Genomic DNA, 25830 nt, shown 5'->3' with positions numbered 1-25830 from the left:
GGGGACTTTTAACCATATGGGGGGACGTTAATCCATTTTGGGGACTTTTAACCCATTTTGGGGAACATTAAGCCAGTTTTAGGAGATTTTTCTGTTCTTGGGGGGCGTTTAACCCATTTTTGGGGATCCTTAACCCATTTTGGGGGACATTTAACCCATTTGGGGGAACATTAACCCATTTTAGTGAGATACGGCCCATTTTGGGGGGTATTAACCATTTTTGCAGATATTTAATGCATTTTGGGGAATATTTAACCCTTTTTGGGGGAGATTAACCCCTTTTGGAGACCTTTAACCCCTTTTGGGGACTTTTAACCCTTTTGGGGGACCTTTAACCCATTTTTGGAGATGTTTAACCATTTTGGAGCGCGTTAACCCATTTTGGGGAACACTTAGCCCATTTTAGCGGACATTTAACCCATTTTGGGGGGGGCCCATGCCCGTGCCTGGGGGTCCCCCCCCTCCCCGGAGCATTTTTAGGGTGTTTGAGGGTGCTGAGAGCTTTTGGGTTGCCCCATTTTGGGGAGGGGAGCCTTGCTGAGTATTTAGAGATGCTGAAGGTTTTGGGGTGCCTGTTTTGGGGGTGCAGGTGCATTTCGGGCGCTGGCTGATCGAGGGGAGCCCGGCCGTGGTGCTGCTGGACGTGGGGGCCACGGCCTGGAGCCTGGAGCGCTGGAAGGGGGAGCTGTGGGAGAGCTGCGCCATCGGGGTCCCCTGGTACGACCGGGAGGCCAACGACGCCGTCCTCTTCGGCTTCCTCGTCGCCTGGTTCCTCGGAGAGGTGGGGTTTTGGGGGTCCTCGGGGGATTTGGGGGTCCCCAAGGTGGGTTTTGGGGTGCCTGGGGAGGGCACTTGGGGGAGTTTTGGGGTGTTTGGGGAGGTTTGGGTCCTTGAGGGGTTTGGGGGTGCTCTGGTATGTCCTCTTCGGCTTCCTGGTCACATGGTTCCTCAGGGAGGTGGGTTTTGGGGGTCCCCAGGGGGACTTGGGGGTCCCCAGGGGGCTCTTGGAGGTCCCTGAGGGGATTTGAGGGGTGTTTCGGGTCCCCTGGTGCAGCTGCTTTGGCTTCCTCATCACCTGGTTCCTTAGGGAGGTGGGTTTTGGGGGTCCCCTGAGGGTTTTGGGGGACCCCGGGGGGGTTGGGAGCCCTGTGGGGCTCTTGGGGTCCTGGAGGGATTTGGGGGACCCTGAGAGGGTTTTAGGGGACCATGGGGGGGGTTTGGGGTGCCCTGGGGAGCTGTTGGGTGTCCCTGGAGGGGGTTGAGGGGTCCCTGAGGGGTTTTGGGGGACCCTGGGGGGAGGTTGGGGTGCCCTGGGGGGCTCTTGGAGGTCCCTGGGGGGGTTTGGGGGACCCTGAGCGGGTTTTCGGGGACCATGGGGGGGGTTTGGGGTGCCCTGGGGGGGTTTGGGCTGCCCTGAGGGGGTTTGGGGGACCCCGGTGGGGGGGTCAGGGGGCTTTTGGGGGTCCCTGAGGGGGTTTGGGGTGCCCTGGGGGCTCTTGGGGGTCCCTGGGGTTTGAGGAGCCCCCGAGGGAGTTTTAAGGGGACCCCGGGGGGGGGGGGTTTCAGGGTCCCTGTGGAGACTGGGGAGCCCCACGGGGGGGGGGGGGGGGGCTCTTAAGAGGTGACGCAGGTGCCCCCCTCCCCCCGGGGCGGGGTCCCCCGCTGCCCCAGGGGGTGACGGTGACGTGGGGGGGGTGGGGGTGGGGGTCAGTTTGCGGCGCAGAGCGAGGAGCCCCCCTTCATCGTGGGGCACTTCCACGAGTGGCTGGCGGGGCTGGGGCTGGTGCTGAGCCGGGCCCGGCGCCTGCCGGTGGCCACCATCTTCACCACCCACGCCACCCTGCTGGGCCGCTACCTCTGCGCCGGCAGCGTCGACTTCTACAACAACCTCCACAGCGTGGAGTGGGGGGGGGGGACACACGAGTGGGGGGGAGGGGACATGGGGGGGAGGGGGGGACGTGAAGGGGGGGAGATGGGGGGGGAAGGCGGTGGGGGGGAACTTAGGGTCGGGGGAACTGAGGGAGGGGGGATCTGGGGCTGGGGGGAACGTGGGGAGGGACGGACCTGGGGGGGACACACAGGACACATTGGGGGGGGGAAATGGGGTGGGGGGAACCGATGGAGGGGGGATCTGGGGCTGGGGGGAACGTGGGGAGGGACGGACCTGGGGGGGGACACACAGGACACATTGGGGGGGGAAATGGGGTGGGGGGAACCGATGGAGGGGGGGATCTGGGGCTGGGGGGAACGTGGGGAGGGATGGACCTTGGGGGGGGGGACACGACACATTGGGGGGGGAAATGGGGTGGGGGGAACCGAGGGAGGGGGGGATCTGGGGCTGGGGGGAACGTGGGGAGGGACGGACCTTGGGGGGGGGGGGACACGACACATGGGGGGGGGAAATGGGGTGGGGGGAACCGAGGGAGGGGGGGATCTGGGGCTGGGGGGAACGTGGGGAGGGATGGACCTTGGGGAGGGGGGACACGACACGTTGGGGGGGGAAATGGGGTGGGGGGAACCGAGGGAGGGGGGGATCTGGGGCTGGGGGGAACGTGGGGAGGGACGGACCTTGGGGGGAATGTGGGGGGGGGGATGACACGACACACGGGGAGGAAATGGGGTGGGGGGAACTAATAGAGGAGGGATCTGGGGCTGGGGGGGAACCTGGGGAGGGACGGACCTTGAGGGGGACGTGGGGGGGGAACACAACACATGGGGGGGAAATGGGGTGGGGGGAACCAAAGGAGGAGGGATCTGGGGCTGGGGGGGACGTGGGGAGGGACGGACCTGGGGGGGAACGCAGGGAGGGGGGAACTGGAAGGGGGACATGGAAGGGGGAACCTGGAGTGGGGGGAACCAAAGGAGGAAGGAACTGGGGCTGGGGGGGGAACCTGGGGAGGGACGGACCTTGGGGCCTAGGGGTACCCAGGGAGGGGGCGGGTGCCCTGGTGCATGCTGGGACGCTGGGGGTCAGGGGGCCGCCCCGGTGCACTGTGGGCCGCTGGCTGTGACCCCGGTGCATTGTGGGACGCTGGGGGTGACCCCGGTGCATTATGGGACGCTGGGGGTGACCTGGAAGCACTGCGGAGGCCCAGTGCGTGCTGGGACGCTGGGGGTCAGGCGTCACCCCGGTGCATTGTGGGCCGCGGGGGGTGACCCCGGTGCATTGTGGGATGCTGGGGGTCACCGTGGTGTATTATGGGATGCTGAGGGTGACCCCGGTGCATTGTGGGACGCTGGGGGTGATCTGGAAGCACTGCGGGGGCCCAGTGCGTGCTGGGACGCTGGGGGTCAGGCGTCACCCCGGTGCATTGTGGGATGCTGGTGGTGACACGGGTGCATTATGGGATGCTGGGGGTGGCCCCGGAGCATTGTGGGATGCTGGGGGTGACCCCGGTGCATTGTGGGATGCTGGGGGTGACCTGGAAGCACTGCAGGGCCCGGTGCGTGCTGGGGCGCTGGGGGTCAGGCGTCACCCCGGTGCATTGTGGGCCGTGGGGGGTGACCCCGGTGCATTGTGGGATGCTGGGGGTCACCGTGGTGTATTATGGGATGCTGGGGGTGACCCCGGTGCATTATGGGATGCTGGGGGTGACCTGGAAGCACTGCGGAGGCCCAGTGCGTGCTGGGACGCTGGGGGTCAGGCGTCACCCCGGTGCATTGTGGGATGCTGGTGGTGACACAGCTGCATTATGGGATGCTGGGGGTGGCCCTGGAGCATTGTGGGACGCTGGGGGTGACCCCGGTGCATTGTGGGATGCTGGGGGTGACCTGGAAGGGCTGCAGGGCCTGGTGCGTGCTGGGACGCTGGGGGTCAGGCGTCACCCCGGTGCATTGTGGGCCGCGGGGGGTGACCCCGGTGCGTTGTGGGATGCTGGGGGTCACCGTGGTGTATTATGGGATGCTGGGGGTGACCCCGGTGCATTATGGGATGCTGGGGGTGACCTGGAAGGGCTGCAGGGCCCGGTGCGTGCTGGGACGCTGGGGGTCAGGCGTCACCCCGGTGCATTGTGGGATGCTGGTGGTGACACAGCTGCATTATGGGATGCTGGGGGTGGCCCTGGAGCATTGTGGGACGCTGGGGGTGACCCCGGTGCATTGTGGGATGCTGGGGGTGACCTGGAAGGGCTGCAGGGCCTGGTGCGTGCTGGGACGCTGGGGGTCAGGCGTCACCCCGGTGCATTGTGGGCCGCGGGGGGTGACCCCGGTGCGTTGTGGGATGCTGGGGGTCACCGTGGTGTATTATGGGATGCTGGGGGTGACCCCGGTGCATTATGGGATGCTGGGGGTGACCTGGAAGGGCTGCAGGGCCCGGTGCGTGCTGGGACGCTGGGGGTCAGGCGTCACCCCGGTGCATTGTGGGCCGCGGGGGGTGACCCCGGTGCATTGTGGGATGCTGGGGGTCACCGTGGTGTGTTATGGGATGCTGGGGGTGACCTGGAAGGGCTGCAGGGCCCGGTGCGTGCTGGGACGCTGGGGGTCAGGCGTCACCCCGGTGCATTGTGGGCCGCGGGGGTGACCCCGGTGCATTGTGGGCCGCGGGGGGCAGTTCGACGTGGACAAGGAGGCGGGGGAGCGGCAGATCTACCACCGGTACTGCCTGGAGCGCGCGGCCGCCCACTGCGCCCACGTCCTCACCACCGTCTCCCACGTCACCGCCGCCGAGGCCGAGCACCTGCTCAAGCGCAAACCCGGTGGGTGCCCCCCAAAACCCCCGGGGGGGGACCCCGATATCCCCGGGGGGGGGGGACCCCAACAGCCCCAAGTGGAGCTTAGCACCCCCAAGGGGACCCCAACACTCCCAGGGGGACCCCAGCACCCCCATGAGGACCCTGATCCCCCCCATGGGGACCCCAACACTCCCAGGGGGACCCCAGCACCCCCATGGGGACCCCAATATCCCCATGGGGACCCCAATACTCCCTGGGGGGACCCTAGCACCCACATGAGGACCCCAACACTCCCAGGGGGACCCCAGCACCCCCATGAGGACCCTGATCCCCCCATGGGGACCCCAACACTCCCAGGGGGACCCCAGCACCCCCATGGGGACCCCGATCCCCCCATGGGGACCCCAACACTCCCAGGGGGACCCCAGCACCCCCATGAGGACCCCGATCCCCCCATGGGGACCCCAACACTCCCAGGGGGACCCCAGCACCCCCATGGGGACCCCAATCTCCCCATGGGGACCCCAACACTCCCTGGGGGGACCCCAGCACCCCCATGGGGACACCAACACTCCCAGGGGGACCCCAGCACCCCCATGAGGACCCCGATCCCCCCATGGGGACCCCAACACTCCCAGGGGGACCCCAGCACCCCCATGAGGACCCCGATCCCCCCATGGGGACCCCAACACTCCCAGGGGGACCCCAGCATCCCCATGAGGACCCTGATCCTCCCATGGGGACCCCAACACTCCCAGGGGGACCCCAGCACCCCCATGGGGACCCCAATCTCCCCATGGGGACCCCAATACTCCCTGGGGGGACCGTAGCACCCGCATGAGGACCCCAACACTCCCATGGGGACCCCAGCACCCCTATGAGGACCCCGATCCCCCCATGGGGACCCCAACACTCCCAGGGGGACCCCAGCACCCCCATGGGGACCCCAGCGTGCTCAGGGGGGTCCCCCATCACCCCTAGAGGGACCCCGACATTTGGGGGCCCCCCCTCACCCCCCCCGTGTCCCCCCCAGACCTGGTGACCCCCAGCGACCTTGGGGGACCCCAAAAACCCTGAGAGACCCCCCCAGGACCCCCTTAGAAGGATCTAGAAGGACCCCGGTGTCCCCAGAGACACCCGGGGGGGGGGTCCCCCATCACCCCTAGAGGGTCCCCGACATTTGGGGGTCCCCCCTCACCCCCCTCCGTGTCCCCCCCAGACCTGGTGACCCCCAACGGCCTCGGGGGACCCCAAAAACCCTGAGAGACCCCCCCCAGGACCCCCTTAGAAGGATCTAGAAGGACCCCGGTGTCCCCAGAGACACCCGGGGGGGGGTCCCCCATCGCCCCTAGAGGGACCCCGACATTTGGGGGTCCCCCCTCACCCCCCCCCGTGTCCCCCCCAGACCTGGTGACCCCCAACGGCCTCAACGTCCGCAAGTTCTCGGCCATGCACGAGTTCCAGAACCTTCACGCCCAGAGCAAAGCTCGCGTCCAGGAGTTCGTCAGGGGCCACTTCTACGGGTCAGTGGCCCCCAAAAAAAGGGGGGGACCCCGACAATCTGGGGGGGGATCCAAGTGTTTGGGGGGGGACCCAGGCATTTTGGGGGGACCCAGGAGGCTGGGGAGGTGGAGGAATCTGGGGGGGGGGGATACAGGTCTTTGGGGTGGACAGGGATCTTTGGGGGGACCTGGGTGTTCAGGGGGGACCCAGGAGTTTGGGGGGGCCAAGGAGTTTGGGGGTGAACCTCAAGAGTCAGGGGGGGACCCTGGCATTTTGGGGGGACCCAGGAGGCTGGGGAGGTGGAGGAATCTGAGGGGGGGGGATACAGGTCTTTGGGGTGGACAGGGATCTTTGGGGGGACCCAGGAGTTCAGGGGGGGCCCAGGAGTTTGGGGGTGAACCCCAAGAGTCAGGGGGGACCCCGGCATTTTGGGGGGACCCAGAAGTCGGGGCAGGTACAGGTATCTGGGGGGATAGAGGCATGGGGGGGGTCCAGGTTTTTGGGGTGACGTGGGTCTCTGGGGGGACTCTGGGGGGACCCAGGAGTCCAGGGGGGACCCAGGAATTTGGGGGGGATTGGGGGGTCTTGGGTGGGGGTCTCAGGGGATTTTGGGGGGTCACAAGGGTGTTGGAGGGTATGAGAGGACTTTGGGGGGCTCTCAGGAGGGTTTTGGGGGGGCTGGGGGAGATTTGGGGGGTCAGGGGACTCTCAGGAGGGTTCGGGGGGGGTTGGGAGCTTTTGCGGGGGGCCATAGGAGACCCAGAGGGATTTTGTGGGGCTCCCAGGGGGTTTTGGGGTGCCCTGGGGGCTTGAGGGAGGTTTAGGGGGGGTCTGGGGTGGGTTGGGGGGCATCAGAGGGGGTTTTGTGGGGTTGGGGGGGGATCAGAGGGGTTGGGGGGCTCTTGGGGGGTTAAGGGGGTCTAGGGGGGGTCAGGGGGCTCTCAAAGGGTTTTGGGGGGCTCCCAGGGGGTTTTGGGGTGCCCCAGGGGCTTGAGGGAGGTTTAGGGAGGGTCTGGGGTGGGTTGGGGGGCATCAGAGGGGGTTTTGTGGGGTTGGGGGGGGATCAGAGGGGTTGGGGGGCTCTTGGGGGGTTAAGGGGGTCTAGGGGGGGTCAGGGGGCTCTCAAAGGGTTTTGGGGGGCTCCCAGGGGGTTTTGGGGTGCCCCAGGGGCTTGAGGGAGGTTTAGGGAGGGTCTGGGGTGGCTTGGGGGGCATCAGAGGGGGTTTTTGGGGTCTGGGGGGGATCAGAGGGGTTGGGAGGGTCCGGGGGGGGTTGGGGGGTTTTGGGGGGCCCCCAGGGGGTTTTGGGGGGCCCCCGGGGGTTTTGGGGGGCCGGGGGTGACGGGGTGCCCGCAGGCACCTGGACTTCGACCTGGACAAGACCCTCTTCTTCTTCATCGCGGGGCGCTACGAGTTCTCCAACAAGGGGGCCGACGTCTTCCTGGAGGCGCTGGCGCGGCTCAACTACCTGCTGCGGGTGGGGGGGGACACGGGGGGACGGGGGGGATGTGGGGGGACACGGGGGGATGGGGGGGACACGGGGGGACGGGGGGGATGGGGGGGACACGGGGACATGGGGGGACGTGGGGGGACACGGGGACACGGGGGGATGGGGGGGACACGGGGGGATGGGGGGACAGGGGGGATGGGGGGGGGACACGGGGGGACGGAGGGGACACGGGGGGACGGGGGGGATGTGGGGAATGGGGGGACACGGGGGGACGGGGGGGATGTGGGGGGACGGGGGGACGGGGGGGACATGGAGACATGGGGGGACAGGGGGACATGGGGGACAGGGGGGGATGGGGGGGACGGGGGGGACACGGGGGGACGGGGGGGATGTGGGGGACGGGGGTTGTGGGGGACGGGGGGACGGGGGGGGACACGGGAGGACGAGGGGGACGGGGGGGACAGGGGGATATGGGGACATGGGGGGACGGGATATGGGGGGACATGGGGACATGGGGGATGTGGGGGGACATGGGACATGGGGACGTGGGGGGGACATGGGGAGGATGTGGGGGGACATGGGGGGACGTGGGGACATGGGGGGTGTGGGGGGACCGGGACATGGAGGGGAGATGGGGGGGACAGGGGAGGGCATGGGGGGACATGGGGACATGGGGGGACTTGGGGGGACGGGGGGGACGTGGGGGGATGGGGGACGGGGGGACATTGGGACATCAGGGGCTGCTTGGGGACAGGGGGACATTTGGGGATGGGGGGACGTGGGGGGACATGGGGACATGGGGGGGCAGGGGGCATGGGTGGACACGGGGGGACAGGGGGGACATTGGGACATCAGGGGCTGCTTGGGGACAGGGGGACATTTGGGGACGGGGGGACATTTGGGGACCCTTGGGGACCCTTGGGGCCATCTGGGGCCATTTGGGACATCTGGGACCGTCTGGGGAGCCTTGGGGACATTTGGGGACAGGGAGACATTTGGGGACATTGGGGGACAGGGACATTTGGGGATGGGGGGACATTTGGGGACATCTGGGGACCCTTGGGGCCATTTGGGGACCCTTGAGGACATTTGGGGACCCTTGGGGCCATCTGGGGCCATTTGGGGCCATCTGGGGCCCTTTGGGGACGTCTGGGGAGCCTTGGAGACATCTGGGGAGCCTTGGGGACATCTGGGGACATTTGGGGACAGGGGTTCTTTTGGGGACATCTGGGGACATTTGGGGACATCTGGGGTCTCTTGGGGCCCCTTGGGGACATTTGGGGACATTTGGGGCCATGTGGAGTCCTTTGGGGACCTCTGGGGAGCCTTGGGGACATCTGGGGACATTTGGGGACAGGGGTTCATTTGGGGACATCTGGGGACATTTGGGGACTTCTGGGGAGCCTTGGGGTCCCTTGGGGTCCCCTTGGGGACATTTGGGGACATTTGGGGACACCGGGGGCCCCTCCCCGCAGGCGAACGGCAGCGAGGTGACGGTGGTGGCCTTCTTCATCATGCCCGCCCGCACCAACAACTTCAACGTGGAGTCGCTGAAGGGCCAGGCCGTGCGCAAGCAGCTCTGGTGGGACCCCGAACCCCGGGGACCCCCCAGAAACCACAGGGACCCCCCAAAAACCCCCGGGGACCCCCAGAAACCACAGGGACACCCCAAAAACCCCGGGGGACCCCCAGAAACCACAGGGACCCCCCCAGCACCCCCAGGGGCGCCCCAGAAACCACAGGGACACCCCAAAACCACAGGGACACCCCAAAACCCCCGGGGGACCCCAGAACCACAGGGACACCCCAAAACCCCCAGGGACCCCCCAAAACCACAGGGACCCCCCAAAACCACAGGGACACCCCAAACCCCCGGGGGACCCCCAAAACCACGGGGACACCCCAAAAACCCCCGGGGACCCCCCAGAAACCACAGGGACCCCCCAAAAAGCCCTGGGGACCCCCCAGAAACCACAGGGACACCCCAACACCCCAGGGAACCCCCAGAAACCACAGGGACCCCCCCAGCACCCCAGGGACACCCCTAAAACCCCCAGGGACCCCCCAGAAACCACAGGGACACCCCAAACCGGGGACCCCCCAGAAACCACAGGGACCCCCGAACACCCCCAGGGACCCCACAAAACCACAGGGACCCCCCAAAACCACAGGGACCCCCCAACACCCCAGGGACCCCCCAGAAACCACAGGGACCCCCCAACACCCCCAGGGACCCCACAAAACCACAAGGACCCCCCAAAACCACAGGGACCCCCCAAAACCACAGGGACACCCCAACACCCCAGGGAACCCCCAGAAACCCCCAGGGACCCCCCAGCACCCCAGGGACACCCCTAAAAACCCCTGGGACCCGGGTTTCCAGCACAAGGACCCCCCCAAATCCCCCAGGGAGCCCCCAAACCCCCCAGTATCCAGGAGAGGGACCCCCTAAACCCCCCAGGGAGCCCCAAATCCCCCAGGGACCCCCCGAAAGCCTCCCAGGGAGCCCCAAAACTCCCTAGGACCTCCCCAAATTCCCCCAGAGAGCCCCCAAATCCCCCAGGGATCCCCCCCGAAGCCCCCCAGGGAGCCCCAAAACCCCCAGGGACACCCCCAAATCCCCCCAGAGAGCCCCAAATCTCCCAAGGACCCCCCAAACCCCCAGGGACCCCCCCAAATCCCCCCAGGGAACCCTCAAATCCCCCTAGGACCCCCCCAAATCCCCCCAGGGAGCCCCCAAATCCCCTTAGGGAGCCCCAAAACCCCCTAGGACATCCCCAAAGCCCCCCAGAGAGCCCCCAAATCCCCCAGGAATCCCCCCAAAGCCCCCCAGGGAGCCCCAAAACCCCCAGGGTACCCCCCCAAATCCCCCAGGGATCCCCCCGAAGCCCCCCAGGGAGCCCCAAAACACCCTAGGACCTCTCCAAATCCCCCCAGAGAGCCCCCAAATCCCCCAGGGATCCCCCCCGAAGCCCCCCAGGGAGCCCCAAAACTCCCTAGGACCTCCCCAAATTCCCCCAGAGAGCCCCCAAATCCCCCAGGGATCCCCCCCAAAGCCCCCCAGGGAGCCCCAAAACCCCCAGGGACCCCCCCAAATCCCCCCAGAGAGCCCCCAAATCTCCCAAGGACCCCGCCAAACCCCGAGGGACCCCCCCAAAGCCCCCCAGGGAACCCTCAAATCCCCCTAGGACCCCCCCAAATCCCCCCAGGGAGCCCCCAAATCCCCTTAGGGAACGCCAAAACCCCCTAGGACCTCCCCAAACCCCTCCAAATCCCCCAGGAATCCCCCCAAAGCCCCCCAGGGAACCCTCAAATCCCCCAGGGTACCCCCCCAAATCCCCCAGGGGACCCCCCCAAATTCCCCAGGGACCCCCCCAATTCCCCTTCCCTGCCATTTTCTCTCTTTTCCAGGGACACAGCCAACGCCGTAAAGGAAAAATTTGGGAAGAAACTCTACGAATCGCTGCTGGTGTAAGCAACCCCCCACCCCACCCCCCCCCTTATTTATTTGGGGGGTGGGGGGGGTCTTCTTTACCCCCCCCCCCCCAAAATTTTACAGGGGGAACCTCCCCGACATGAACAAGATGCTGGACCGGGAGGACTTCACCATGATGAAACGCGCCATTTTCGCCACCCAGGTACCCCAGGATCCCCTTTTTTTTGGGGAGAGGGAGGAGAAAAAAGTTGGGGGGGGGGGGTCCTGGTACAGCCAGACACCCTGGGCCCCCCTTTTTTTGCCCCCTTCCCCCCCCAGCGGCAGTCGTTCCCCCCCGTCTGCACCCACAATATGTTGGACGACGCCACCGACCCCATCCTGACCACGATTCGCCGCATCGGGCTCTTCAACAGCAGCAACGACCGGGTGAAGGTGACGATTTTGGGGGGGGGGGGGGGACATTTGGGGGGGGGGAGAGGTGTGGGGGGCAGCTGGGGGGGTGGGGGATATGGGGGATGGGGGGTTGAGGGGGTTTTGTTGGGGGTTGGGGATGGTTAAGGGGGGGTTTGGGGGGTTAAAGGGGGGGTTTGGGGGGCTCGGGGGGGGATTGGGGGGGCCTTTTGGGGGGGGGACATGGGGGGGGAGAGACATGGGGGGGTCAGGGGACATTGTGGGGGGGTGGGGGATATGGGGGGTGGGGGGTTGAGGGGGTTTTGTTGGGGGTTGGGGCTGGTTAAGGGGGGGTTTGGGGGGTTAAAGGGGGGGTTTGGGGGGCTCGGGAGGGGATTGGGGGGGCCTTTTGGGGGGGGGACATGGGGGGGGACACTGGGGGGGACACTGGGGACATGGTGGTTGGGGGTGGGGGGGGCTTTGTTGGGGTTTGGGGCTGGTTAAGTGGGGTTTGGGGGGCTAAAGGGGGGTTTGGGGGGCTAAAGGGGGGTTTGGGGGGCTCAGGGGGGGATTGGGGGGGCCTTTGGGGGGGGGACATGGGGGGGACAGACATGGGGGGGTCAGGGGACATTGTGGGGGGGTGGGGGATATGGGGGGTGGGGGGTTGAGGGGGTTTTGTTGGGGGTTGGGGATGGTTAAGGGGGGGTTTGGGGGGTTAAAGGGGGGGTTTGGGGGGCTCGGGGGGGGATTGGGGGGGCCTTTTGGGGGGGGGACATGGGGGGGGACACTGGGGGGGACACTGGGGACATGGTGGTTGGGGGTGGGGGGGGCTTTGTTGGGGTTTGGGGCTGGTTAAGTGGGGTTTGGGGGGCTAAAGGGGGGTTTGGGGGGCTAAAGGGGGGTTTGGGGGGCTCAGGGGGGGATTGGGGGGGCCTTTGGGGGGGGGACATGGGGGGGACAGACATGGGGGGGTCAGGGGACATTGTGGGGGGGTGGGGGATATGGGGGATGGGGGGTTGAGGGAGTTTTGTTGGGGTTTGGGGCTGGGTAAGGGGGGGGTTGGGGGGGTTGGGGGGGCTCAGGGGGGGATTGGGGGGGCCTTTTGGGGGGGGACGTTGGGGGGGACACTGGGGACATGGTGGTTGGGGGGTGGGGGGGCTTTATTGGGGTTTGGGGCTGGTTAAGGGGGGGTTTGGGGGGCTAAAGGGGGGTTTTGGGGGGCTCAGGGGGGGATTGGGGGGGCCTTTTGTGGGGGGGACATTGGGGGGGACACTGGGGACATGGTGGTTGGGGGTGGGGGGGCTTTGTTGGGGTTTGGGGCTGGTTAAGGGGGGTTTGGGGGGCTAAAGGGGGGTTTGAGGGGCTCAGGGGGGGATTGGGGGGGCCTTTGGGGGGGGACATGGGGGGGACAGACATGGGGGGGTCAGGGGACATTGTGGGGGGGTGGGGGATATGGGGGATGGGGGGTTGAGGGGGATTTATTGGGGTTTGGGGCTGGGTAAGGGGGGGGTTGGGGGGCTAAAGGGGGGTTTGGGGGGGGTCTGGGGGGCTCAGGGAGGGCTTGGGGGGCTGGGGGGGCTTAGGGCAGTTGGGGGGGGCCTGGAGAGGGTTCTTGGGGGGTCCCAGGGTGGTCTGGGGGGTCTCAGGGGGCGTCTGGGGGGTCGTGGGGGGATCTGGGGGGGTCTGAGGGGGATCTGGGGGGTTCCAGGGGTGTCTGGGGGGTCGTGGGGGGATCTGGGGTGTCTGAGGGGGTTCTGGGGGGTGTCTTGGGGGTCCCAGGGTGTCTGGGGGGTCCCAGGGGTGTCTTGGGGGTCCCGGGGTGGTCTGGGATGTCTCAGGGGGTGTTTGGGGGGTCGTGGGGGGATCTGGGGGGTCCCAGGGGTGTGTGGGGGGATCTGGGGGGGTCTGAGGGGGATCTGGGGGTCCCAGGGGTGTCTGGGGGGTCGTGGGGGGATCTGGGGGGGTCTGAAGGGGATCTGGGGGGTCTGAGGGGGTTCGGGGGGGTCCCAGGGGTGTCTGGGGGTTGTGGGGGGATCTGGGGGGGTCTGAGGGGGATCTGGGGGGTCTGAGGGGGTTCGGGGGGGTCCCAGGGGTGTCTGGGGGTCCCAGGGAGGGGTCTGGGGGTCCTGGGGGGCCACCCCTGAGCGTGTGCCCGGTGCCCCCCCAGATCATCTTCCACCCCGAGTTCCTCTCCTCCACCAGCCCCCTCCTGCCCGTCGACTACGAGGAGTTCGTCCGGGGGTGCCACCTGGGGGTCTTCCCCTCCTACTACGAGCCCTGGGGGTACACCCCCGGTACGGGCACCCCTGGGTGCCCCCCCAAACGCCTGGGTGCCCCCCAAAAGCCTGGGTCCCCCCCCCCAAACTCCTGGATCCCCAGATGGGTGCTGGGGGGTGGGGGGGGGGCAGCTCCCAAATGCTGGGGTCCCCCCCCAGATACCTGGGTCACCGTGAGGAATTGGGTGGGGGTCCCCCAGACACCTGGGTGCCCCCCTGGACCCCTGGGTGCCCCCCCAAACGCCTGGGTGCCCCCCAAAAGCCTGGGTCCCCCCCCCCGAACTCCTGGATCCCCAGATGGGCCCTGGGGGGGGGGGGTCCAGCTCCCAAATGCCGGGGTCCCCCCCCAGATACCTGGGTCACCGTGAGGGATTGGGTGGGGGTCCCCCAGACACCTGGGTGTTCCCCTGCACCCCTGGGTGCCCCCCAAACGCCTGGGTGCCCCCCAAAAGTCTGGGTCCCCCCCACGAACTCCTGGATCCCCAGATGGGCCCTGGGGGGGGGTCCAGCTCCCAAATGCGGAGGTCCCCCCCCAGATACCTGGGTCCCCATGAGGGACTGAGTGGGGGTCCCCCAGACACCTGGGTGCCCCCCCAAACTCCTGGGTGCCCCCGTTGACCCCCCTTTTCGTGCCCCCCAGCTGAGTGCACGGTGATGGGGATCCCCAGCGTCTCCACCAACCTCTCGGGGTTCGGGTGTTTCATGGAGGAGCACATCGCCGACCCCTCCGCCTACGGTCAGCGGGTCCTGGGGGGTCCCTGGGTGCTGGGGGGGTCCCTGGGTGCTGGGGTCCTGGGGGGGGTCCCTGGGTGCTGGGTGCTGGGGGGGGTCCCTGGGTGCTGGGGTCCTGGGGGGTCCCTGGGTGCTGGGGTCTGGGGGGGGGTCCCTGGGTGCCGGGGTCCTGGGGGGTCCCTGGGTGCTGGGTGCTGGGGGGGGTCCCTGGGTGCTGGGGTCCTGGGGGGTCCCTGGGTGCTGGGGGGGTCCCTGGGTGCCAGGGTGTTGGGGGGGGGTCCCTGGGTGCCGGGGTCCTGGGGGGTCCCTGGGTGCTGGGGGGGGTCCCTGGGTGCCGGGGTCCTGGGGGGGGTCCCTGGGTGCTGGGTGCTGGGGGGGGTCCCTGGGTGCTGGGGTCCTGGGGGGTCCCTGGGTGCTGGGATCCTGGGGGGGGTCCCTGGGTGCCAGGGTGTTGGGGGGTCCCTGGGTGCCAGGGTGTTGGGGGGGGGTCCCTGGGTGCTGGGGTCCTCGGATGGGGGTCCCTGGGTGCCGGGGTCCTGGGGGGTCCCTGGGTGCTGGGGTCCTGGGGGGGGTCCCTGGGTGCTGGGTGCTGGGGGGGGTCCCTGGGTGCTGGGGTCCTGGGGGGTCCCTGGGTGCTGGGGGGGGTCCCTGGGTGCCGGGGTCCTGGGGGGTCCCTGGGTGCTGGGGGCGGTCCCTGGGTGCCAGGGTCCTGGGGGGTCCCTGGGTGCTGGGGGGGTCCCTGGGTGCCAGGGTGTTGGGGGGGGGTCCCTGGGTGCTGGGGTCCTGGGGGGTCCCTGGGTGCTGGGGGGGTCCCTGGGTGCCAGGGTGTTGGGGGGGGGTCCCTGGGTGCCGGGGTCCTGGGGGGGGGTCCCTGGGTGCTGGGGTCCTGGGCGGGGGTCCCTGGGTGCCGGGGTCCTTGGGTGGGGGTCCCCCGGTCGGGGGGTCCTTGGGTGGGGGTCCCTGGGTGCTGGGGTCCTCGGGTGGGGGTCCCCGGGACGGGGGGTCCTTGGGTGGGGGGTCCCTGGGCACCTGGGTCCTTGGGTTGGGGGTCCCTCGGCGCCAGGGAGCTGGGGTGGGGGTCCCTGGGTGCCAGGGTCCTTGGGTGGGGGTCCTTGAATGCCAGGGTCCTTGGGTGGGGGATCCCCAGACACCTGGGTCCTTTGGTGGGGGTCCCCGAGTGCCTGGGTCCTTGGGTGGGGGTCCCCAGACACCTGGGTCCTTGGGTGGGGTGTCCCTGGGCACTTGGGTCCTTGGGTGGGGGTCCCCAGACACCTGGGTCTCTGGGTCTCTGAACACCTGGGTCCCCAGACACCCATGTCCCTGGGTCCCGGGTCCTTGGGTCCCCGTTCCCCAAACGCCTGGGACCCCTGGGTCCCCAAGTCCCTGGGTCCCCGACCACGGGGTCCCCAGACACTTGGCTCCCCAACTGCCGGGTCCCTGGGTCCCCAACCAGTCCCTGGGTCCCCAACCGCCTGGGTGCCTGCGTCGTGGGGTCCCCGGGTCCCTGGGTGCCTGGACACCGGGGTCCCCAGACACCTGGGTCCTTGGGTCCCTGGGTCCCCAACTGCCTGGGTCCTTGGGTCCCCGGGTCCCCAACTGCCTGGGTCCTTGGGTCCCTGGGTCCCTGGATGCCTGGGTCCCCAACCACCTGGGTGCCTGGGTCCCCAACTGCCTGGGTCCTTGGGTCCCTGGGTCCCTGGGTCCCCAACTGCCTGGGTCCCTGGGTCCCTGGGTCCCCAACTGCCTGGGTCCTTGGGTCCCTGGGTCCCTGGGTCCCCAACTGCCTGGGTCCTTGGGTCCCTGGGTCCCTGGGTCCCCAACTGCCTGGGTCCTTGAGTCCCTGGGTCCCTGGGTCCCCAACTGCCTGGGTCCTTGAGTCCCTGGGTCCCTGGGTCCCCAACTGCCTGGGTCCTTGAGTCCCTGGGTCCCTGGATGCCTGGGTCCCCAACCACCTGGGTGCCTGGGTCCCCAACTGCCTGGGTCCTTGGGTCCTTGGGTCCCTGGGTCCCCAACTGCCTGGGTCCTTGGGTCCTTGGGTCCCTGGGTCCCCAACCACCGGGGTGCCTGGGTCCCCAACTATGTGCTCCCTGGGTCCCCAACTGCCTGGGTGCCTGGGTCCCGGGGTCCCTGGGTTCCGGGGTCCCTGGGTCCCCAACTGCCTGGGTCCCCAACTGCCTGGGTCCCTGGGTCCCCAACAGCCTGGGTGCCTGGGTCCCGGGGTCCCTGGGTCCCGGGGTCCCTGGGTGCCTGGGTCCCCAACTGCCTGGGTGCCTGGGTCCCGGGGTCCCTGGGTGCCTGGGTCCCCAACTGCCTGGGTCCCGGGGTCCCGGGGTCCCTGGGTCCCCAACCGCCTGGGTGCCTGGGTCCCGGGGTCCCTGGGTGCCTGGATCCCCCACCACCCGGGTGCTCGGGTCCCTGACCGCCTGGGTCCCTGGTTCCCCGGTTCCCCGGCGGCTGACGCGGTGCCGCCGCAGGGATCTACATCGTGGATCGGCGGTTCCGGGCGCCCGAGGAGTCGTGCGCGCAGCTCACCGCCTTCCTCTACGGCTTCTGCCAGCAGAGCCGGCGCCAGCGCATCGTCCAGCGCAACCGCACCGAGCGCCTCTCCGACCTCCTCGACTGGAAGTACCTGGGCAGGGTGAGATGGGGGGGTGGGGGGGGGCCCTGAGGGGTTTAGGGGGTTCCTGAGGGATCTGGGGGTTCGCTGAAGGTCTTGGATGGGGTTATTGGGAGGTTCTGGAGGTTTTGGGGGGCTGGAGAGGGGCCTCATAGGGCCCAGGAGATCATGGAGGGGTTCCTGGGGGATCTGGGGTTTCGCTGAAGGTCCTGGATGGGGTTATTGGGGGGTTCTGGAGGTCTTGGGGGGCTGGAGAGGGGCCTCATAGGGCCCAGGAGATCATGGAGGGGTTCCTGGGGGTTCTGGGGGTTCGCTGAAGGTCCTGGATGGGGTTATTGGGGGGTTCTGGAGGTCTTGGGGGGCTGGAGAGGGGCCTCATAGGGCCCAGGAGATCATGGAGGGGTTCCTGGGGAACTGGGGGTTCCCTGGGTGATCTGGGGGTTCTCTGAAGGTCCTGGATGGGGTTATTGGGGGGTTCTGGAGATTCTGGGGGGCTGGAGAGGGGCTTCATAGGGCCCAGGAGATCATGGAGGGGTTCCTGGGGGATCTGGGGGTTCTCTGAGGGTCCTGGATGGGGTTATTGGGGGGTTCTGGAGGTCTTGGGAGGCTGGAGAGGGGCTTCATAGGGCCCAGGAGATCCTGGAGGGGGTTCCTGGGGGATCTGGGGGTTCCCTGGGGGATCTGGGGGTTCTCTGAGGGTCCTGGATGGGGTTATTGGGGGGTTCTGGAGGTCTTGGGGGGCTGGAGAGGGGCCTCATAGGGCCCAGGAGATCCTGGAGGGGCTCCTGGGGGATGTGGGGGGGTCCCTGGGAGGTTCTGGGGGCTCTCTGGGGGTCCTGGATGGGGTCTTGGGGGGTTCTGGAGGTCCTGGGGGGGACCCAGGGGGGCTGGAGAGGGGTTTCATAGGGCCCAGGAGATCATGGAGGGGTTCCTGGGGGATCTGGGGGTTCCCTGGGGGATCTGGGGGTTCTCTGAGGGTCCTGGATGGGGTTATTGGGGGGTTCTGGAGATTCTGGGGGGCTGGAGAGGGGCTTCATAGGGCCCAGGAGATCATGGAGGGGTTCCTGGGGGATCTGGGGGTTCCCTGGGGGATCTGGGGGTTCTCTGAGGGTCCTGGATGGGGTCTTGGGGGGTTCTGGAGGTCTTGGGGGGCTGGAGAGGGGCTTCATAGGGCCCAGGAGATCATGGAGGGGTTCCTGGGGGATCTGGGGGTTCTCTGAGGGTCCTGGATGGGGTTATTGGGGGGTTCTGGAGGTTTTGGGGGGCTGGAGAGGGGCCTCATAGGGCCCAGGAGATCATGGAGGGGTTCCTGGGGGATCTGGGGGTTCCCTGGGGGATCTGGGGGTTCTCTGAGGGTCCTGGATGGGGTCTTGGGGGGTTCTGGAGGTCTTGGGGGGCTGGAGAGGGGCCTCATAGGGCCCAGGAGATCATGGAGGGGTTCCTGGGGGAACTGGGGGTTCCCTGGGTGATCTGGGGGTTCTCTGAAGGTCCTGGATGGGGTTATTGGGGGGTTCTGGAGGTTTTGGGGGGCTGGAGAGGGGCCTCATAGGGCCCAGGAGATCCTGGAGGAGTTCCTGGGGGATCTGGGGGCTCTCTGGGGGTCCTGGATGGGGTTATTGGGGGGTTCTGGAGGTCTTGGGGGGCTGGAGAGGGGCCTTATAGGGTCCAGGAGATCCTGGAGGGGTTCCTGGGGGATCTGGGGGTTCTCTGAAGGTCCTGGATGGGGTTATTGGGGGGTTCTGGAGGTCTTGGGGGGCTGGAGAGGGGCCTCATAGGGCCCTGGAGATCCTAGGGCCCTGGAGATCCTGGAGGGGGCTCCTGGGGGATCTGGGGGGGTCCCTGGGAGGTTCTGGGGGCTCTCTGGGGGTCCTGGATGGGGTCTTGGGGGGTTCTGGAGGTCCCTGGGGGGGACCCAGGGGGCTGGAGAGGGCTTCATAGGGCCCAGGAGATCATGGAGGGGTTCCTGGGGGATCTGGGGGGTTCCCTGGGGGATCTGGGGGTTCTCTGAGGGTCCTGGATGGGGTCTTGGGGGGTTCTGGAGGTCTTGGGGGGCTGGAGAGGGACCTCATAGGGCCCAAGAGATCCTGGAGGGGCTCCTGGGGGATCTGGGGGGTCCCTGGGAGATCTGGGGGTTCTCTGAAGGTCCTGGATGGGGTTTATTGGGGGGTTCTGGAGGTCTTGGGGGCTGGAGAGGGGCCTCATAGGGCCCAGGAGATCATGGAGGGGTTCCTGGGGGATCTGGGGGTTCACTGGGGGATCTGGGGGTTCTATGAAGGTCCTGGATGGGGTTATTGGGAGGTTCTGGAGGTCTTGGGGGGCTGGAGAGGGGCCTCATAGGGCCCAGGGAGATCATGGAGGGGTTCCTGGGGGATCTGTGGGTTCGCTGAAGGTCCTGGATGGGGTTATTGGGGGGTTCTGGAGGTTTTGGGGGGCTGGAGAGGGGCCTCATAGGGCCCAGGAGATCATGGGGGCTTCCTGGGGATCTGGGGGTTCCCTGGGGGATCTGGGGGTTCTCTGAGGGTCCTGGATGGGGTTATTGGGGGGTTCTGGAGGTTTTGGGGGGCTGGAGAGGGGCCTCATAGGGCCCAGGAGATCCTGGAGGAGTTCCTGGGGGATCTGGGGCTCTCTGGGGGTCCTGGATGGGGTTATTGGGGGGTTCTGGAGGTCTTGGGGGCTGGAGAGGGGCTTCATAGGGCCCAGGAAATCATGGAGGGGTTCCTGGGGGATCTGGGGGTTCGCTGAGGTCCTGGATGGGGTTATTGGGGGGTTCTGGAGGTCTTGGGGGGCTGGAGAGGGGCCTCATAGGGCCCTGGAGATCCTGGAGGGGCTCCTGGGGGATCTGGGGGGGTCCCTGGGAGGTTCTGGGGCTCTCTGGGGGTCCTGGATGGGGTCTTGGGGGTTCTGGAGGTCCTGGGGGGCACCCAGGGGGCTGGAGAGGGGCTTCATAGGGCCCAGGAGATCATGGAGGGGTTCCTGGGGGATCTGGGGGTTCCCTGGGGGATCTGGGGGTTCTCTGAGGGTCCTGGATGGGGTTATTGGGGGTTCTGGAGGTCCTGGGGGGCTGGAGAGGGGCTTCATAGGGCCCAGGAGATCATGGAGGGGTTCCTGGGGGATCTGGGGGTGTCTCTGGGAGGTTCTGGGGGCTCTCTGGGGGTCCTGGATGGGGTTATTGGGGGGTTCTGGAGGTCTTGGGGGGCTGGAGAGGGGCTTCATAGGGCCCAGGAGATCATGGAGGGGTTCCTGGGGGATCTGGGGGGGTCTCTGGGAGGTTCTGGGGGCTCTCTGGGGTCCTGGATGGGGTTATTGGGGGGTTCTGGACGTCCTGGGGGGCTGGAGAGGGGCCTCATAGGGCCCAGGAGATCATGGAGGGGTTCCTGGGGGATCTGGGGGTTCTCTGAGGGTCCTGGATGGGGTTATTGGGGGGTTCTGGAGGTCTTGGGGGGCTGGAGAGGGGCCTCATAGGGCCCAGGAGATCATGGAGGGGTTCCTGGGGATCTGGGGTTCCCTGGGGGATCTGGGGGTTCTCTGAGGGTCCTGGATGGGGTCTTGGGGGGTTCTGGAGGTCTTGGGGGCTGGAGAGGGGCCTCATAGGGCCCAAGAGATCCTGGAGGGGCTCCTGGGGGATCTGGGGGGTCCCTGGGAGATCTGGGGGTTCTCTGAAGGTCCTGGATGGGGTTATTGGGGGGTCTGGAGGTCTTGGGGGGCTGGAGAGGGGCCTCATAGGGCCCAGGAGATCCTGGAGGGGTTCCTGGGGGAACTGGGGGTTCCTGGGGGATCTGGGGGTTCTCTGAGGGTCCTGGATGGGGTTATTGGGGGGTTCTGGAGGTCTTGGGGGGCTGGAGAGGGGCCTCATAGGGCCCAGGAGATCATGGAGGGGCTCCTGCGGGATCTGGGGGGGTCCCTGGGAGATCTGGGGCTCTCTGGGGGTCCTGGATGGGGTCTTGGGGGGTTCTGGAGGTCCTGGAGGGACCCAGGGGGGCTGGAGAAGGTTCTCGGGGGGCCTGAGAGGAGTCCAGGGGGTCCTGGGGGGTTTGGGGGTGTCCCTGGGGGGTTGGGGGGTCCTGGGGGGTTTTGGGGTGTCCCTGGGGGTCCTGGGGGGTTCTGGAGGTTCTAGAGAAGGTCCTTGGGGGGCCTGGGGGAGTCCTGGGGGTCCTGGAGAGGGTCTGGGGGGGTCTGGGGGGGTCCCTGGGGGTCGTGGGGGTTCTGGGGGTCCTGGAGAGGGTCCTGGGGGTCTCGGGGTGCCCTGACCCCCCCCCCCCCCCCCCCAGTACTACACCTTCGCCCGGCGCATGGCTCTGGCCAGGGCCTTTCCCGAGAGCTTCACCTACGAACCCCCCGAGGCCGCTGCCGTGAGTCCCCCCCAAACGCCGGGGTCCCCCCGGCAAATGCCTGGGTGCCCCCCCCAAATGCCAGGGTCCCCCTTCAAATGCTTGGGTGCCCCCCCAAACGCCGGGGTCCCCCCAAAACGCCGGGGTCCCCCCAAACGCCAGGGTCCCCCCGCAAATGCCTGGGTGCCCCCCAAATGCCAGGGTCCCCCTTCAAATGCTTGGGTGCCCCCCCAAACGCCGGGGTCCCCCCAAATGCCAGGGTCCCCCCCCAAATGTCTGGGTGCCCCCCTAAACGCCGGGGTCCCCCCAAATGCCAGGGTCCCCCCCCAAATGTCTGGGTGCCCCCCTAAACGCCAGGGTCCCCCCAAATGCCAGGGTCCCCCCCCAAATGCCTGGGTGCCCCCCCAAATGCCAAGGTCCCCCCTCAAATGTCTGGGTGCTCCACTAAACGCCAGGGTTCCCCCCAAACACCAGGGTCCCCCCCCAAATGCCTGGGTGCCCCCCCAAACGCCGGGGTCCCCCCAAACACCAGGGTCCCCCCCCAAATGTCTGGGTGCCCCCCTAAACGCCGGGGTCCCCCCAAATGCCAGGGTCCCCCCGCAAATGCCTGGGTGCCCCCCCAAATGCCGGGATCCCCCCCAAACACCAGGGTCCCCCCGCAAATGCCTGGGTGCCCCCCAAATGCCAGGGTCCCCCTCAAATGTCTGGGTGCTCCACTAAACGCCGGGGTCCCCCCAAACACCAGGGTCCCCCCCAAACACCAGGGTCCCCCGTCAAACACCAGGCTCCCCCCACAAATGCCTGGGTGCCCCCCAAATGCCAGGGTCCCCCCCCTAACACCAGGGTCCCCCCCCAAATGCTTGGGTGCCCCCCCAAACACCGGGGTCCCCCCAAACACCAGGGTCCCCCCCCAACACCAGGGTCCCCCCCAAACGCCTGGGTGCCCCCCAGATGCCTGGGTGCCCCCCCAAATGCCAGGGTCCCCCCTCAAATGTCTGGGTGCTCCACTAAACGCCGGAGTCCCCCAAATGCCAGGGTCCCCCCCAAACACCAGGGTCCCCCCCAAATGTCTGGTGCCCCCCTAAACGCCGGGGTCCCCCCAAACACCATGGTCCCCCCCAAACACCAGGGTCCCCCCTCAAACACCAGGGTCCCCCAACAAATGCCTGGGTGCCCCCCCAGATGCCAGGTCCCCCCCCCAAACACCTGGCTCCCCCCCAAACGGCGGGGTCCCCATGAGGAATTGGGTGGGGGTCCCCCAGATTCCTGGGTCCCCCCAAACTCCTGGGTTCTCCCAAACAACCTGGGTCCCCATGAGAATTGGGTGGGGGTCCCCCAGATTCCTGGGTCCCCCCAACTCCTGGGTTCTCCCAAACACCTGGGTCCCCATGAGGAATTGGGTGGGGGTCCCCCAGATTCCCGGGTCCCCCCCAAACTCCTGGGTCCCCCCAAACTCCTGGGTCCTCCCAAACAACCTGGGTCCCCATGAGGAATTGGGTGGGGGTCCCCAGATTCCCGGGTCCCCCAAACTCCTGGATCCTCCCAAACAACCTGGGTCCCCATGAGGATTGGGTGGGGGTCCCCAGATTCCCGGGTCCCCCCCAAACTCCTGGGTCCTCCCAAACTCCTGGGTCCTCCCAAACAACCTGGGTCCCCATGAGGAATTGGGTGGGGGTCCCCCAGATTCCCGGGTCCCCCCCAAACTCCGGGGTCCCCCCAAACTCCTGGGTCCTCCGAATTGGGTGGGGGTCCCCCAGATTCCTGGGTCCCCCTCAAACTCCTGGGTCCTCCCAAACAACCTGGGTCCCCATGAGGGATTGGGTGGGGGTCCCCCAGATTCCCAGGTCCCCCCCAAACTCCTGGGTCGCCCCAAACTCCTGGGTCCTCCAAACAACCTGGGTCCCCATGAGGAATTGGGTGGGGGTCCCCCAGATTCCCGGGTCCCCCCAAACTCCTGGGTCCTCCCAAACAACCTGGGTCCCCATGAGGAATTGGGTGGGGGTCCCCCAGATTCCTGGGTCGCCCCAAACTCCTGGGTCCCCCCAAACTCCTGGGTCCTCCCAAACAACCTGGGTCCCCATGAGGAATTGGGTGGGGGTCCCCCAGATTCCTGGGTCCCCCTCAAACTCCTGGGTCCTCCCAAACAACCTGGGTCCCCATGAGGGATTGGGTGGGGGTCCCCCAGATTCCCAGGTCCCCCCCAAACTCCTGGGTCGCCCCAAACTCCTGGGTCCTCCCAAACAACCTGGGTCCCATGAGGAATTGGGTGGGGGTCCCCCCGACTCCCGGGTCCCCCCAAACTCCTGGGTCCTCCCAAACAACCTGGGTCCCCATGAGGAATTGGGTGGGGGTCCCCCAGATTCCTGTGTCCCCCCCAAACTCCTAGGTGTCCCCGTTTCCCCCCCCCCCAGGGTTTCCGCTACCCCCGCCCGGCCTCGGTGCCCCCCTCGCCCGCCCTCTCCCGCCTCTCCAGCCCCCGCCACAGCGACGAAGAGGACGAACGTTACGACGAGGAAGAAGAAGCCGCCAAGGACCGAGCCAACATCCGCCGCCCCCCCAGCCCCCCCGGCCTCCCCACCGCTCCCGCCAGGAACTGAAACCCCACGGCAAGTGTGGGGCACCCACGGCGAATGTGGGGCACCCCACGGTGAACGTGGGGCACCCCACGGCGGCTCCTTTCCCACCCCACGGCGTAAAGAAGTGGGGGGGGGGGGGGACACAGAGGGATGTGGGGAGACCCCCCGGGGAGTTGGGGGCGGGGGGGGGGTTGTGGGGTGCCCCACGGCACTGCCCTCCCCTCCCCCCAGCCCCACAGCGCTTGCTCAGGCTCAGCCCCCCAGAATTTGGGGGGTGGGGGAGGCCGTGGGGTGCCCCACGTCGCCCCCCCCACGGCTCAGCCCCACTTCACTCCACAGTGCCTGGGCTCAGCCCCACAGCGAGGGGGGGGGGGGGGCCATGGGGCGCCCCCCATCCTCCCCCCATCACAAAGGGGGGGGCTATGGGGCAGCCCCACAATCAGTCCGCCCCCCCCCCTGCCCCCACACACACACTCCACCCCCCAAGTGTGGGTCTGGGGCGGGGGGGGGCCCCCCATATCCGTCCGTCCCCCCCCGGCGCAGCGGATAATAAGGTGCTTCACAGCCCCCCCGGACGCCTGGGTCCATGGGGGGCGGGGTCACGGGGGGGGAGGGGGGGGGCAGTTTTAGGGGTGTCCCCTCCCCCCCCCGTGTGGGGCGGTTTGGGGGTCCCCCCATAATGGGTTGGTTTGGGGGGGGCTCCAAATTATAGCGCAGGTTTTGGGGTCCCCCCCCAATGATGGGGTGGTTTTGGGGGGCCCCCCCCCAGTGTGGGCGGTTTCGGGGCCCCCAATTATGGGGAGGTTTTGGGCCCCCCGCAATTACGGGGCAGTTTTGGGGCCCCCCCCCGGATGTGGGGGGCGGTTTCGGGGTCCCCTCAATTATGGGGAGGTTTTGGGCCACCCCCAATTATGGGGCAGTTTTGCGGCCCTCCCAGCGTGGGCATTTTTGGGGGGCCCCCCCATCGTGCGTGGTTTCCAGGGCCCCCCAATTATGGGGAGGTTTTGGGCCCCCCCTAATTATGGGGCGGTTTTGGGGCCCCCCCAGCGTGGGCAGTTCCAGGGGCCCCCAATTATGGAGCAGTTTCAGGGCCTCCCGGATGTGGGGGGCGGTTTCGGGCCCCCCCCAATTACGGGGCAGTTTCGGGGTCCCCCCAATTCTGGGGCGGTTTCAGGGCCCCCCCCCCCAATTACGGGGCGATTTCGCCCCCCCCCCAGCGTGGGCGGTTTCAGGGCCCCCCCTCAATTATGGGGCAGTTTCGGGGCTCCCCCCCCCCCGGATGTGGGGGGCGGTTTCGGGGCCCCCCCCCAATTATGGGGCGGTTTCGGGGCCCCCCCCCCAAGCGGGTCGCGCCCCCTGAGTCACCCCCCCCCCCCGCCCCCACGTGGCCTGGCGGGGCGGGGGCGGAGCTTTTCCCCTCCCGCCCCGCCCCGCCGCAGCTCATGAAGGGGCGTGGCGGGGGGCGGGGGCGTGGCGGTGGGCGGGGCCCCCGGGGGGGGTTTCCCCGCGCGCGCGGGGCGGGGGGGGGGCAGAGCCGCCATGGGGGGTCCCGCGCTCGGGCGCCTCCTGCTGCTCGTGGCTGGGGCCGGCGCGATGCTGCGGTGAGCGGGGGGGGGGAGGGGCGGGGGGGAGGGGGGGGTCGGCGTGTGGGGGTGTCCCCTCCCCCCCCCCGCGCCTGGGTTCCCTGGGGGGATGGGGGGGAATCCCCGGGCTCTGGGGGGCACCCGGGAGGCTGGGTCCTCCCGGGTGGGGGAGGGGCGGGGGGGAGGGGTGGGGGTCGTCGTGACCCCTCCCCCCTCCGCCTGGGTCCCCTGGGGGGATGGGGGGGGGGGGATCCCCGGGCTCTGGGGGGC

At 68.2% G+C, this 25830-nt stretch overlaps 1 protein-coding gene across 1 annotated transcript in view; it reads left to right on the top strand.

Moving 5' to 3' along the window:
- Window positions 1–24546, top strand: part of LOC142077409 (glycogen [starch] synthase, muscle-like) — a 33121-nt gene extending 8575 nt beyond the window's left edge. Inside the window, 14 exon segments of the mRNA XM_075139427.1 lie at window positions 590–781; window positions 1712–1897; window positions 4550–4694; window positions 6076–6193; window positions 7529–7649; window positions 9098–9204; window positions 11034–11093; window positions 11182–11260; window positions 11377–11490; window positions 13616–13742; window positions 14365–14460; window positions 16931–17094; window positions 21342–21422; window positions 23813–24546. Coding sequence (XP_074995528.1) covers window positions 590–781; window positions 1712–1897; window positions 4550–4694; window positions 6076–6193; window positions 7529–7649; window positions 9098–9204; window positions 11034–11093; window positions 11182–11260; window positions 11377–11490; window positions 13616–13742; window positions 14365–14460; window positions 16931–17094; window positions 21342–21422; window positions 23813–23998 — 1776 coding nt within the window. The 3' untranslated portion in view covers window positions 23999–24546.
- Window positions 24547–25830: the final 1284 nt, after the last annotated feature.

Source organism: Calonectris borealis, unplaced genomic scaffold (assembly GCF_964195595.1).
Source record: "Calonectris borealis unplaced genomic scaffold, bCalBor7.hap1.2 HAP1_SCAFFOLD_244, whole genome shotgun sequence".
Classification (NCBI taxonomy): Eukaryota; Metazoa; Chordata; class Aves; order Procellariiformes; family Procellariidae; genus Calonectris; species Calonectris borealis.
This window is presented reverse-complemented; position numbering and strand designations above follow the sequence as displayed.